The following is a 12,937-nucleotide window of genomic DNA, read 5'->3' on the forward strand; positions in this document are numbered from 1 at the left end:
GAGACAAAGTTTTGCTCTTGTCGCCCATGTTGGAGTGCAGTGGCATGATCTCGGCTCACTGCAACCTCCACCTCCTGGGTTCAAGCAATTCTCCTACCTCAACCTCCCAAGTACTTGGAATTACAGGCGCCCACCACGGCCAGCTAATTTTTGTATTTTTAGTAGAGACGGTGTTTCACCATGTTGGCCAGGCTGGTTTCAAACTCCTGACCTCAGGTGATCCACCCGCCTCGGCCTCACAAAGCGCTTGGATTACAGTTGTGAGCCACTGCGGCTGGCTGCTAATTTTTTAAAACACATGAATGTTCCCTAAATATTTATTTTCTTGTGAGTTGTTCTATGACCTGAAAAACCAGTTTTATGTCATAACTTAGACATGATGAACAAAGTCAGATATTTCATTTTTCCAATATATGAGCTAAGAATAAAATCTTGGTGCTGGAATTGAACGTTGTATTCTCCAGGCAGAGGAAATAAACATTTATTGGATGTTACTGATGCTTTCCTTGCAGTAATGACATTATGAAAGCTCTTTGAGTAATATAATTTGAAAATATTATTTCTGTGTTTCAGGTCATGCAAGACAAGATAATCTGCCTTCCGAAAAGAGTGCAGCCTGCTCAGAACCACTCTTCCCTTTCGAATGTCTCTCAAGCAGTTGCCAGTACCACTCCACTGCCTCCACCTAAACCATCTCCTGCTAACCCCATCACTGTGGAAATGAAAGGCCTGAAGACAGATTTGGACCTTCAGCAGTACAGCTTTATAAACCAGATGTGTTATGAGCGAGCCCTCCACTGGTATGCCAAGTATTTCCCTTACCTTGTCCTCATCCATACCTTGGTCTTTATGCTCTGCAGTAACTTTTGGTTCAAATTCCCTGGCTCCAGCTCCAAAATAGAACATTTCATCTCCATTCTGGGGAAGTGTTTTGATTCTCCTTGGACCACACGGGCTTTATCTGAAGTGTCTGGGGAGGACTCAGAAGAAAAGGACAACAGGAAGAACAACATGAACAGGTCCAACACCACCCAATCTGGTCCAGAAGGCAGCCTGGTCAACTCTCAGTCTTTAAAGTCCATTCCTGAGAAGTTTGTGGTTGATAAATCCACTGCAGGGGCTCTGGATAAAAAGGAAGGTGAGCAGGCAAAGGCCTTATTTGAGAAGGTGAAGAAGTTCAGGCTGCATGTGGAAGAAGGCGATATTCTATATGCCATGTATGTTCGCCAGACTGTACTTAAGGTTATCAAATTCCTAATCATCATTGCATATAATAGTGCTCTGGTTTCCAAGGTCCAGTTTACAGTGGACTGTAATGTGGACATTCAGGACATGACTGGATACAAAAACTTTTCTTGCAATCATACCATGGCACACTTGTTCTCAAAACTGTCCTTCTGCTATCTGTGCTTTGTTAGTATCTATGGATTGACGTGCCTTTATACCTTATACTGGCTATTCTACCGTTCTCTACGGGAATATTCCTTTGAGTATGTCCGGCAGGAGACTGGAATTGATGATATTCCAGATGTGAAAAATGACTTTGCTTTTATGCTTCATATGATAGATCAGTATGACCCTCTCTATTCCAAGAGATTTGCAGTGTTCCTGTCTGAAGTCAGTGAAAACAAATTAAAGCAGCTGAACTTAAATAACGAATGGACTCCTGATAAACTGAGGCAGAAGCTACAGACAAATGCCCATAATCGACTGGAATTGCCTCTTATCATGCTCTCTGGCCTTCCAGACACTGTTTTTGAAATCACAGAGTTGCAATCTCTAAAACTTGAAATCATTAAGAACGTAATGATACCTGCCACCATTGCACAGCTAGACAATCTTCAAGAGCTCTCTCTGCACCAATGTTCTGTCAAAATCCACAGTGCGGCGCTCTCTTTCCTGAAGGAAAACCTCAAGGTCTTGAGTGTCAAGTTTGATGACATGAGGGAACTCCCCCCCTGGATGTACGGGCTCCGAAATCTGGAAGAGCTGTACCTAGTTGGCTCTCTAAGTCATGATATTTCCAGAAATGTCACCCTGGAGTCTCTGCGGGATCTCAAAAGCCTTAAAATTCTCTCTATCAAAAGCAATGTTTCCAAAATCCCTCAGGCAGTGGTTGATGTTTCCAGCCATCTCCAGAAGATGTGCATACATAATGATGGCACCAAGCTGGTGATGCTCAACAACTTAAAGAAGATGACCAATCTGACAGAGCTGGAGTTGGTCCACTGTGACCTGGAGCGTATTCCTCATGCTGTGTTCAGCCTACTCAGCCTCCAGGAATTGGACCTGAAGGAAAACAATCTGAAATCTATAGAAGAAATCGTTAGCTTTCAGCACTTGAGAAAGTTGACAGTGCTAAAACTGTGGCATAACAGCATCACTTACATCCCAGAGCATATAAAGAAACTCACCAGCCTGGAACGCCTGTCCTTTAGTCACAATAAAATAGAGGTGCTGCCTTCCCACCTCTTCCTATGCAACAAGATCCGATACTTGGACTTATCGTACAATGACATTCGATTTATCCCACCTGAAATCGGAGTTCTACAAAGTTTACAGTATTTTTCCATCACGTGTAATAAAGTGGAAAGCCTTCCAGATGAACTCTACTTCTGCAAGAAACTTAAAACTCTAAAGATTGGGAAAAACAGCCTATCTGTACTTTCACCGAAAATTGGAAATTTACTCTTTCTTTCCTACTTAGATGTAAAAGGTAATCACTTTGAAATCCTCCCTCCTGAACTGGGTGACTGTCGGGCTCTGAAGCGAGCTGGTTTAGTTGTGGAAGATGCTCTGTTTGAAACTCTGCCTTCTGATGTCCGGGAGCAAATGAAAACAGAATAACTTATTTTTCGTTAAAGTTTGACTGAAACACGCTTCTACCAAATACAGTATGAATAATTAGGTAGTCTTAATGCCTTTCCTATTTTATTTTATTTTTTCCTTTTCACACAAAACAAAATGTACACAAAGATTGCGTAAGGAGTATGTATTTTTAATAAAAATTTAATTGTATTTTTTCAATATTAATATTTTAAAGTTTTATTTGTCTTGAAACACAATGTATCTATTATCTACTGACAGAAAGAGATGGTTCCATTTGGTTTTTTGTTTTTGTTTTTTAGTTCATTCTTGTGGAAAGGAGGGAATTACAAGTTGCATGCTTTTTGGCATTTTTTAAATAGAGGAAGATATTTTGCCAAGGCCATTTTTAACTTGTTTACACCTGTACAGGTTTCTTATTTTTGTTTTCATTATGTGTGTATCAAGGAATCTGTGCTAGTTATTTTATTACCAGCTGCCTTCTCCATTGGCCAAGACCTTCATTCAGTGGAACTTCACATAAGTGCATTGTCATAGAGTATTTTAAATGTTCCCCTGCCTCCAACAAAACCCTGAATTGTATTATTTCATATACCTGACAGTTCTTGTTACCCTTAGGCAAGGTTTTTGTGAGGGAAGAAAATAATCTTTAGTGGCTGGTATGTTTGAATTAGTCCTCTATCATTTAACTTATTTGCATTTTACCAACATTTTTAAAATATTTAAAACCTAAATACAGAGGCTCCTCCCACCTTCATCTCAATACTGCTATGTAGTACTGGTGAACAACCTTGGAGAACCTAGATTTATTTTAATATTCTAGTAGGTAATTACATTTAAAAATCATAGAATTAGAAGCCTGGTTTTTGAGTAATTTAATCATGTTTCATATCTTGATATGCGGCTGCATCAGATGGAAAAAAAAATTTACTAAAGCACACTGTTAAAGAGCTGGTGTGCTCCAGTGAGGCCTCTCCTTTTCTCAGCACAGTGTGGCAGTGGTAATCTATTCAAATTTTGCCTGTTGCACAAAATAATCCAGTTATATATACAGTCAGCCTTCCGTACTTGTGGGTTCTGCATCTGTGGATTTCACCAACTGTAGATGGAAGATATTCAAAAAGAAAGTTGTGTCTGTGCTGAATATGTACAGACTTTTTCCTTGTCATTATTCCCAAAACAATACAGTGTAACAACTATTTAAATAGCATTTACATTGTTTTAGGTATTATAAATTACCTAGAGATAATTTAAAGTATATGGGAGGATGTGCATAGATTATATGCAATTTCTGCACCATTTTATATCGAAGATTTGAACATCCTCAGATTTTGGTGTCCGAGGGCATCCTGAAATCAATTCCCCATGATACTGAGGGATGACTGGATATTAATCGATTTCCCTCAAGGCTGCCCTTGCTGTGAATACTAGTGCTACAAGCACGGGAACTCCATCTGCTCTCTGGCTTAAAATATGTATCTCATCTAAAATTGTTCGTTGAAGTGTGAATACATTGCTAAGTGGTTGTTGCTTAGCAATAATTTTTGCCTGACCATCAGCAGAGCTTTTATTTACCTTTGTACTTAAAATCCAACATAGCATGGGCTCTTGGGCAAAGTATTTCACTGACTATTAAGCATATAGAACAGGAAAATGAAATACACTATTTGTGCCCTTGACCCAGAACCAGAACCATTGATTATGAGAACTTTATGTACCAAATTCACATTGACTATTTTCTGAGCTCTGGACTGATCCTAGTAAGTTTTGTGACTTAACATTGAAAGAAAGTAGAAAGATGCTTTGGGTTTTCCAAATGTTGTTTTTTAAAATTGCTCCTTGGGTGAATTGACCCAATGCTACTTTGACTCATATACAGAAACCAATGATGGGAATTGCTCCTCAGAAATGTGTGCCTAAGTTGTGTTTTCAACTTTACGATACATCATGGGGTGAAGCATTAGGGAAAGAGATTCTTTTGATTTGTTTAATAATCTAATTATACAGACCAAAGTGCTTTAAGTTTCTGCTCTATGTTAATGTTTTAGAATGGTGATTTTGCTGATTAATTTAGACCCGAAATTGAAATAATGTGCTCAGAATAATAACATGGTTATAGTTCCTGTATGATAAAGTATTCAATTTCAGAATATTGTTGGAATCCTGAGTTTGAACAGTGTGTTGTATTTAGAAACATAGCCCTATCTGTTTTAAACAAATAATTTGTTGGCCGATTGTCCATGGTTGAGCATGACAAAAATACCTTGTTGAAAGGCAAGCTTAGGTAACTGCTGGCAAAACACCGGGTGCACTATTTTTCTGGATAAAATTTATAGTTATTTTCTATATTACCCTTCAAAAGGGATCTCTTCAGGTTAAAAATCATGCTTATGCTGAAGTCTTTATCTGGTATTAACTAAAAATCTTATATGGGTTCGTAACTGAGGTCACTAATAATTCATTTTTATCACTTGTAAAAATTTGCTCAAAATTCCAAAAAATATTGATTTGGTTTTTAATGATTTTGCAAGCTGACCCCCAACCTAAGTTTTGATAACATTTAGTAAGTCAGTATAGCTCTATGACTTCATGTTATAACTAAGAAGGAAAATTCAGATATTCCTATTAGATTTTATAAACCTTCAAAAGCCTCAAACTTAATTTTGAGTCTAAATTTTCTGACACTGGCCCTTTTTAATATTGTAAGTTTTTGTTCACTTAAGTAAAAAACATTTAATTACTATTTAGCCTTTAAATGGGAAACTCAGGTAATGAACTGCTGACTTTTCTAAAGTTCTTCAACTGATCAATTCAGTATAGAGGGATATTTATCTAATCACTTTCTGTATTTTACAAGTGCTCTTTCTAAAAAGGAATAACTAGTATAGTTCTATTTCCCCAGTCTCTATAGGACTCATGAGAAATTGCTTGTGTAAATATAAAAGCACCATATGTGTTCTTAACTCCTATGGCTGCTTGAAGCTCATGATGGATAAGTCTTTTTGTCAGTTTTAATTGTTAAGTACAGAACAAACAGTTGTTTGGTGATGGCCTGGTTGAAAGAGAGCATATAAGTATATCCCAATAGAACTCACCAAAGACCACACCTCAGAAACTATTGCATTTTCTTGTTATGTGTTGGGTTTGATTTGCTTTTTTTTTAATACAGCTCTTTTAATATAAAGATTCTTGATACAATGAAATCTCTTATTTCAAGTGTTTTTCTTATTCTTCACCCACCCCTCCCCTACCATTGTATTTCCCATCTATTTAAAGGAGTTTCAACAATTTACATTGCATCGTATGCAGTAGGTACTGCTTTTTCAGAAAGACTTGGAAAACACATCTGCTATGAGTATTTTGTTCAGATGTAGCCATTTACCTGGCTCTCAAGTCGTCTTTGTGGAGAGGGTCTTAGACAAAAATCTTCCTTGTATTTACTTGGGGTAAGTGAAGTCCAAATTCTTAAAGTATACTATTTCAGGATTTCTGATATTAAAAAAGAAAAACAAAATCATTATATCTCTTATTAACACTTCCCCCAAGAAGGGTTGTGCTGTTATTTATTTTCTATTACAAGAAAAGTTCATTCTTTAAGTAGTTTCTTTTACCCTCTAATCTAATTTCATACCAAATACTTGATCGATAGAAATGATATATTTCAACAGCAAACATTCCTAATCCATCATTATAAAAAGTGAACAGATAAGGTCAATTTCAATATAATTCCACTTTGCTTTTAGAGACTAAATTAAGATTCAGTTAACATTCTCCTATGAATTCTGAATGTGATAATGTGATTCAAACAGTCACATTGTTAGTAGGATCTTAGTAACTCAGGATAGCGTTCCATACTAACCTCAAGTTAGCAAAACAAATTATCTGAACAGTTTGGTTCTTAGGAGACTGCCTAAAAGATCAAGAAAATTTTCTCATCTTTTCTTTTTACTTAGAAACATTGCAAGAAAACTTGGATAGTCTTCACCAGACCTGCCATGATTTTATAAGATTTAGGCCTCAGTGACATGCTTCTGAAAGTTTCCTGCCAGCCATCTAAACTAAGCATCCACTCATTCCATCTTCCCAAAGTCACTCACCAATAAAGGTAGCATCCTTAAGCTCATTTTTGAAAGGTGGAGGAGGATCTCCCCCTGCCCGAAGGAATTTTTTTTATCAGAATACCTTGAAAGGGGGGTATATAAATTTGGAAAACTTAATTTCTTGGCTGTGTTTGATAACAGTTCCTATGCATGGTTTTTAATGTGATGTAAATTTGTTTCTTTCTTTGGAATACCTCTCTCCACCCCCAACTTTATTATTCCTCTTTAATGAATATTTTTATTGGAGTTCAAACTCCATGCCTTATGTGCTCATTCAGTTTTCTTTTTGCCCTTTGTTTACTCTGTCTGTATGTATGTCAAATGCTGGCAAAACGGTCAAGAAAATGCTTGAAAGTTGATTTGTCATAGTGCAAACTCATGATAAAATGTCTTAATGTTATTTGGATATGTAGTACATAGAAACAGAAAAATAAAGTCATTTTTATAACTTAAAATAGAGATTTGTTCCTCTCTTACTCATTTTTAGAAATCATGTTTATCATTTGCATTTCTTAAACTATTACTAAGGCTCCCTTTTCTCTGCAGGAAATAAGCTGCATGCATTCTTTCACTTTGTGTAGAGCTAGTTTCTGTAATTGTGACTAATTATTTCCTTCCTTAATTCACTCTACTGTATCTACCTAAGGTGCCCCTGGAGTTTCATTTGGGTAATTAGTGCCTTCATATGTAATCTGGAGTGCAATTTCTGTACATTTGCCAGATCAGATTGTACAGTGGCTGTCCAGCTCAGCTTTCAGTAAATAGTCTTATAGTAATGACTGTGGTTACTTAAAGGAATCGGCATGATCCTGCACAGCTAGGAGGCCTCCTCTAATTAGCCACATTCACTCCAGGCTTAGGGAAGCCCTCTACAAGGAAACTTTATGACCACTTATGCATAAGAAATGATGGGTAATTTTCAAAGTTAGTCACTTTACGTATTTTTATTAATAATAGTGTTTATTTTACTGATCGTCAGCCCTCTGGAGAAGGATTGTTGAGATAAGGAAGGGTGGTGAGTGTGATGGGAGAGGCTATGTAAGTGTGAGTAGCAGAAATTAGAAGAGATCATGTGAGAGCTCTGGAGAAATTCTGGAGACAAGAGCTAGGGAATGCAATAGATTAGAGACATCTGGCGATTTCAGTGCAATCTGCACGTACAGAAAAAACTCTGCCCACTGCCATTCTCCACTGTCCCATCTTCTAGTCCTTTCACTTACATAGTATTGAGATAAATTCTGAAAATTTTTAAATTCATTTAGTTATTAGTTACTATTGGCTAGCAACATAAACTTTTCATTTGGGTAGAGAAGTAAATGCATAAAAAGGAAGTTATTAAAGTTCATTTGAGACTCAGCGGAGTATTTACACTGTCAGAGCACAAGGCCCGCATATTTCTGAATGTAACTTTGAATGTCATCCTAAATTTGCAAGTAGGAAAAAAGTGAAAGCCGTTCATTAGCTACATAATTTTGTGTGAGCATAGATATTTGAATGCAGACTATACTGTAGGTTTCACATTTAAACATATTTGAACACATTTAAGGACAAATAAAATAGTTATATGATCAGGCATATCATAAGTGATAGAATATTCTCAGAGTTTGAATATTTTGCATAAAAGATACAAGGTAGGCAATGATGTTATCAAACATGTAAACCAAATTGGCTGTTCCGGTTATTTTAATCCAGGAATTTTTCTGTTATAAAGTTTGAGAATAAGTAGAAAATGGGCTTTTTTCAATCCTCTACAGAGTTAATTTTATTTCAACTCGAGTTACATCTAGACTTTTGCCATTAAAAAATAAATACTGTTTGGTTCAATCCTTATTAGTCTCAGGTAACAGATGTCTCAGGAAAAATGACACAAAAAGAGGCAACCTCTAAGTTTTACATTTTTTGTCTCCTCCACAGTTATTCTACTCCCCAGCAGTGATGCTGATATGGCAAAAATATATATATAGCATTTCTTCACTTTGAATTGGGAAGGTTCTTGGGATTTCATTGTAATTTAACATAGACTATGTGTGACAATTTTGTTAAAATCATACTCTAATATTCAGATAGCTTAAAAATCTTTCTTAGGATGATTTAGTCCAAGAACAATGAAAACCAATGCAAAAATGGGAAGATGTACTCCTTATGCATTTGAGCAATAAATGTCCACAAGCTTATGAAATAATGAGTTCTGTTCATGTCTGTTGAGCTGTATGTATAAATTATATCTTCATAATTTAAATTTCTTTATGAAAAGTAGTTTGTCAGAGTTGCCACTCTTAACAAAATTCTAAAAGGCCATGTACAACAATGATCTCAAAACGAAAACCAAGTTTTATTTAATGGGTGCAGGGCATTTCTGTGAGCCTTTCCAACAGGAAGTCAATTTGTTCAAAATTAGAAGACTATTTTTTCTGAACTCTCCCCCAGGTTCTAACCTCTGCTGGTGTGACTCATAGACTTTCCTGGTAATCACACGTTGAGCCTTAACAATATCAGCATGCTAACAGATTTAGTAGATTTATGCATCTAGAAACAAAGACAGGATATTGACAGCCTTAAGTGATGAAGTATTTAAAATAAATTCATACTTGTAAAATTAAAAACTAGAGATTCAGCTTTAGTCAAAACAACCCAATCTAAACATTTAGCTACGTAAATATTTTCTTAAGTCCAGGTAACCTCTCAAAGAAACTGATTTCATGTCAAATGGGAAATACAAAGAATGTCAGATTAAACACCTGGTTTATATTAAATAAGGCTGTCATTTGTTGGGGGGTAAGGGGAGAGTGGAGCTTAGAAAGCAGACTCCTGATAAGGAGTACTTAACACACTTTCTAAAATTCATAGTGATCTGTTGCCCTTCAAATTCTACCAACTTTAAAATAATCAAATCTCAAGTACAGCAAACCGGCTAGGTAATTATTTTTGGGTAACTTTCCCTAACTCAGAAACTGCTAGTGACTATTAAGTGCTTCAGTTATAAATCTGATCAAGAACTTGCATCGAAAATGTCAGAAAGTTAACTTCAAAATCTTACGGGAAAAACTGATAATGACATGCTCCATCCCCGCCCCCCTGCCACCTCCCCACCCGCTGAACCATATCCTGCATGGATATTCTTAATAGCACTGCACTACACTATGGTAAACAACTGTAAGATAAAAGTTGCATTCTGGGTTGTTTTCAAATATTTAGAATCGTTTTATTCTTATATATACAGGGAGGAAAAAAAATTATACAAAAATGTATCCAGGATTCTACAAATGCTTTAAGTAGGCTCAATAATAAAGGAGTTATACTTACTCTGTTTATGTACTTTGATCAGACAGGGACATGCAGAGTGTTGGATATTCATAGAAATGCCCATTCTATTGTCAGTTTCGTCCGTCCAAATCCAATCTAGGGCCCTGCATGTATTAAAATCCATGAGACTTTTTAAAGAGTTTTCAAGAATTATTTAGACTTTCTCTTAACACTTTCTACCTGCCCCATTATTTAGGACACTTACCACTTGGATTATGTTGTTTTAGGACTTATCATATCTTTCCTTCCAAAGTTGGAGGCCCAGTGAGTGCAGAAACCAAGACTTCTTTATCTCTGTATTTCTCTGTGGTGCTTACCATTGTGACTTGTACCCAGTTGACTCTAAAATAAAAAAACATTGAATTAATCAAAAGGCCTAACTCTGTTAATTGAGGCCCTTAGAATGTGAGGGACCATCATCTCTGTTCAAATTCACTCCTAGGTACATGAGTTTCTTCGGGCTACCGTGACAAAGTACCACAAACTGGGTGGCTTAAACAGAAATGTATTGTCTCAGTTCTAAAGCACGATGTTTGCAGCAGGGTTGGTTCCTTCCAAGGACTGTAAGGAAGAGTTTGTTGCATCCCTCTCTCCTCATTTTTGATAGTTTGCTGGCAATCATTGATGATCCTTCATTTGTAGATGCATTACTTCCATCTCTGCCTTTATCTTCATATGACATTCTCCCCATGTGTATCTATCTCTATGTCAAAATGTCCCCTTTTTATAAGAACATAGTAATACACCCTTATGACTTCATCTTAACTTGATAATCTGCAAAGACCATGTTTCCAAATAAGGTCATATTCACAGGTCCTGAGAGGTAGGACTTCAACATCTTTTGGGGGGATGGAATTCAATCCATAAAACTAGGTGAGATTCTTCTCTTTCTTGATGAAGCTCTTAAATTCTAGGTTTATTACAAACAGAGATTCTGGAACTATTGAAGAGTAGTTAGTCCAGAGGTTTTCAAATAATGTTTCAAGAAGCACTAACTCTCCAACAAAGTATCTTCGAAGGACTCAGGGAGTAAACAGGGCTCCTGGTTTTATATCTGTTCCAATTAATATTTCTGTGTAACGAACCAGCCCAAAACTTAGCGGTGTAAAGCAACTACATTATGACACTCAGATTCTGTAGGTAAGGAATCTGGCACAGCAAAGACCTCTTATTTATGCTCCATGATGTGTGGCACCTCAGTTGGCAAGACTTAATGGCTGGGAGCTACAGTCATCTGGAGGCATCTTCACTCCCAAGTCTGGCATTTGATTCTAGCTGTTGGCAGGAACCTCAGCTGGGGCTATCGGCCAGAGCAAACCTCCCCATGCAGCCTGGGCTTCCTCCCAGCATGACAGCTGCAGGGTAGTCAGGCATCTTACATGATAGCTTAGGGTCCAAAACAAGTGTTCCAAAAGACACAAAGGATGCTGCATCATCCGTCATGGCCTATCCTCGAAAGTCACGTTCCTCACTTCTGCCATACTCTTATTAGTTAAAACAGTCATAAATCTTGCCCCGTTTTGGAGCAGAGGCAGAGAAGACATAGAACCCACCTTTCAATGGGAGAAGTGCCAGTGTCACATCTTAAGAATATGTGGAACAGGAGATATCGTTGTAGCCATCTATGAAAAATACAATCTGTCACACAATCTCACACCAAATTCTTCAGCCATGGAGCAGCACTTTTAAATGTTTTACATGTAAGGACCTCTAACTCTTTAATGTTTGCTAACATTTATAGATAAGAAATATAGGATGCATAGAGGCCAAGAAACATGAATTTCATACATTCTTTCAGCATATCCAGCAATTATCATAGAAAAGCAGAAAATTGACAAACCTAGTGTTTTCATTTCTCCTTTTCTTTGGGCAAGCTGGGAGAGCCTGGCAGAATACATATTATGAAATAGCTGCAAGAGAGCCATCATTTCATATTATTGCCTCTTTAAAATTATTATCTTTTTGACAAGATTTCCATGATGCACTTTTACAAATTTTGATTAACACTCTTGCTTCTCCTAATGTAAGCCAAAATTTCCTAAATGCTCAGAGATGGGTGTGTACACACACCCCTTGTCTGTGACTTACACGAATGAATAAGAGGAAATGTCTCATCAGTCTCTGTGGCAAAAATGTGGAGAGACCAGGGGTGGGGCCTTAGCCAAACCCCTGAGCTTCCGTTTTTATCCCAACAGAGAAGTGTACTCAGGGCCCTAGCTTCCTGCCCTCCCCAGCCTGACCCTAGTGAAGGTTACAAACCCTCCCAGCGACTGCAGTGCAGGCAGCGAGAGCAGGTCTCTAGGCTTCTGCCTCCTTGCTTTGTGGCAGCCTTCTCAGTTGGGTCACATCATTCTTCTAGATCAGGAGGAACATTTAGGGGTTGGAAAAAGGTTTCTAGGAAATAATTACTCATGAGCAAAGGGACCAGAAAAGTCCCAGAGATGTTCTCTAGCAAACAATTTAAACTAATGACTCGCTGCTGGGCAGCCTGCCCTATAATGGCTGATGTAAACTGTGTCTATGTAATGCTGTATTAAGATCTGCGTTCTCCCTCCAGCCTACTAAATCTCCAGACCAATTCATTGAGGGCTTGCATCACTCCTTAAGATTTAGATGAAATTGGCTGTACCCCCAAGTTCACTGCCCTCCCTAAGGTTTCATAAATTTCCAATGTGTTTACGTTTTCAGGCCACTGACTCTGAGCTCTG

At 37.4% G+C, this 12,937-nt stretch overlaps 1 protein-coding gene and 1 long non-coding RNA gene across 10 annotated transcripts in view; one reads left to right on the forward strand and one right to left on the reverse strand.

The window, feature by feature from the left end:
• The window catches only part of LRRC8C (leucine rich repeat containing 8 VRAC subunit C), a 120,389-nt gene that overhangs the window by 88,046 nt on the left and 19,406 nt on the right, over positions 1–12,937 (forward strand). For 3 of the 4 annotated variants that reach the window (XR_004440676.1, XM_033225518.1, XM_033225519.1), the window contains exon 3: positions 574–2,716. Coding sequence is in view for 3 of the 4 variants with exons in the window: in XM_033225518.1 (XP_033081409.1) it covers positions 574–2,716 (2,143 nt within the window). In the remaining variant the exon portion in view is untranslated. Of the gene's footprint in view, positions 1–573; positions 7,382–12,937 lie in introns of those variants that run through there. The other variant, XM_033225517.1, reaches the window with a different exon arrangement.
• The window catches only part of LOC117092234, a 29,068-nt gene continuing 22,323 nt past the window's right edge, over positions 6,193–12,937 (reverse strand). For 5 of the 6 annotated variants that reach the window (XR_004440681.1, XR_004440682.1, XR_004440680.1 and 2 more), the window contains 3 exons: positions 10,435–10,571; positions 10,230–10,333; positions 6,193–6,315 (listed from right to left, as the gene is read on the reverse strand). This is a non-coding gene — a long non-coding RNA (uncharacterized LOC117092234). Of the gene's footprint in view, positions 6,316–10,229; positions 10,334–10,434; positions 10,572–11,782; positions 11,852–12,937 lie in introns of all 6 variants that reach the window. The other variant, XR_004440679.1, reaches the window with a different exon arrangement.

The sequence above is a fragment of the Trachypithecus francoisi genome, unplaced genomic scaffold, assembly GCF_009764315.1.
Source record: "Trachypithecus francoisi isolate TF-2019V2 unplaced genomic scaffold, Tfra_2.0 Lachesis_group12, whole genome shotgun sequence".
Lineage (NCBI taxonomy): Eukaryota > Metazoa > Chordata > Mammalia > Primates > Cercopithecidae > Trachypithecus > Trachypithecus francoisi.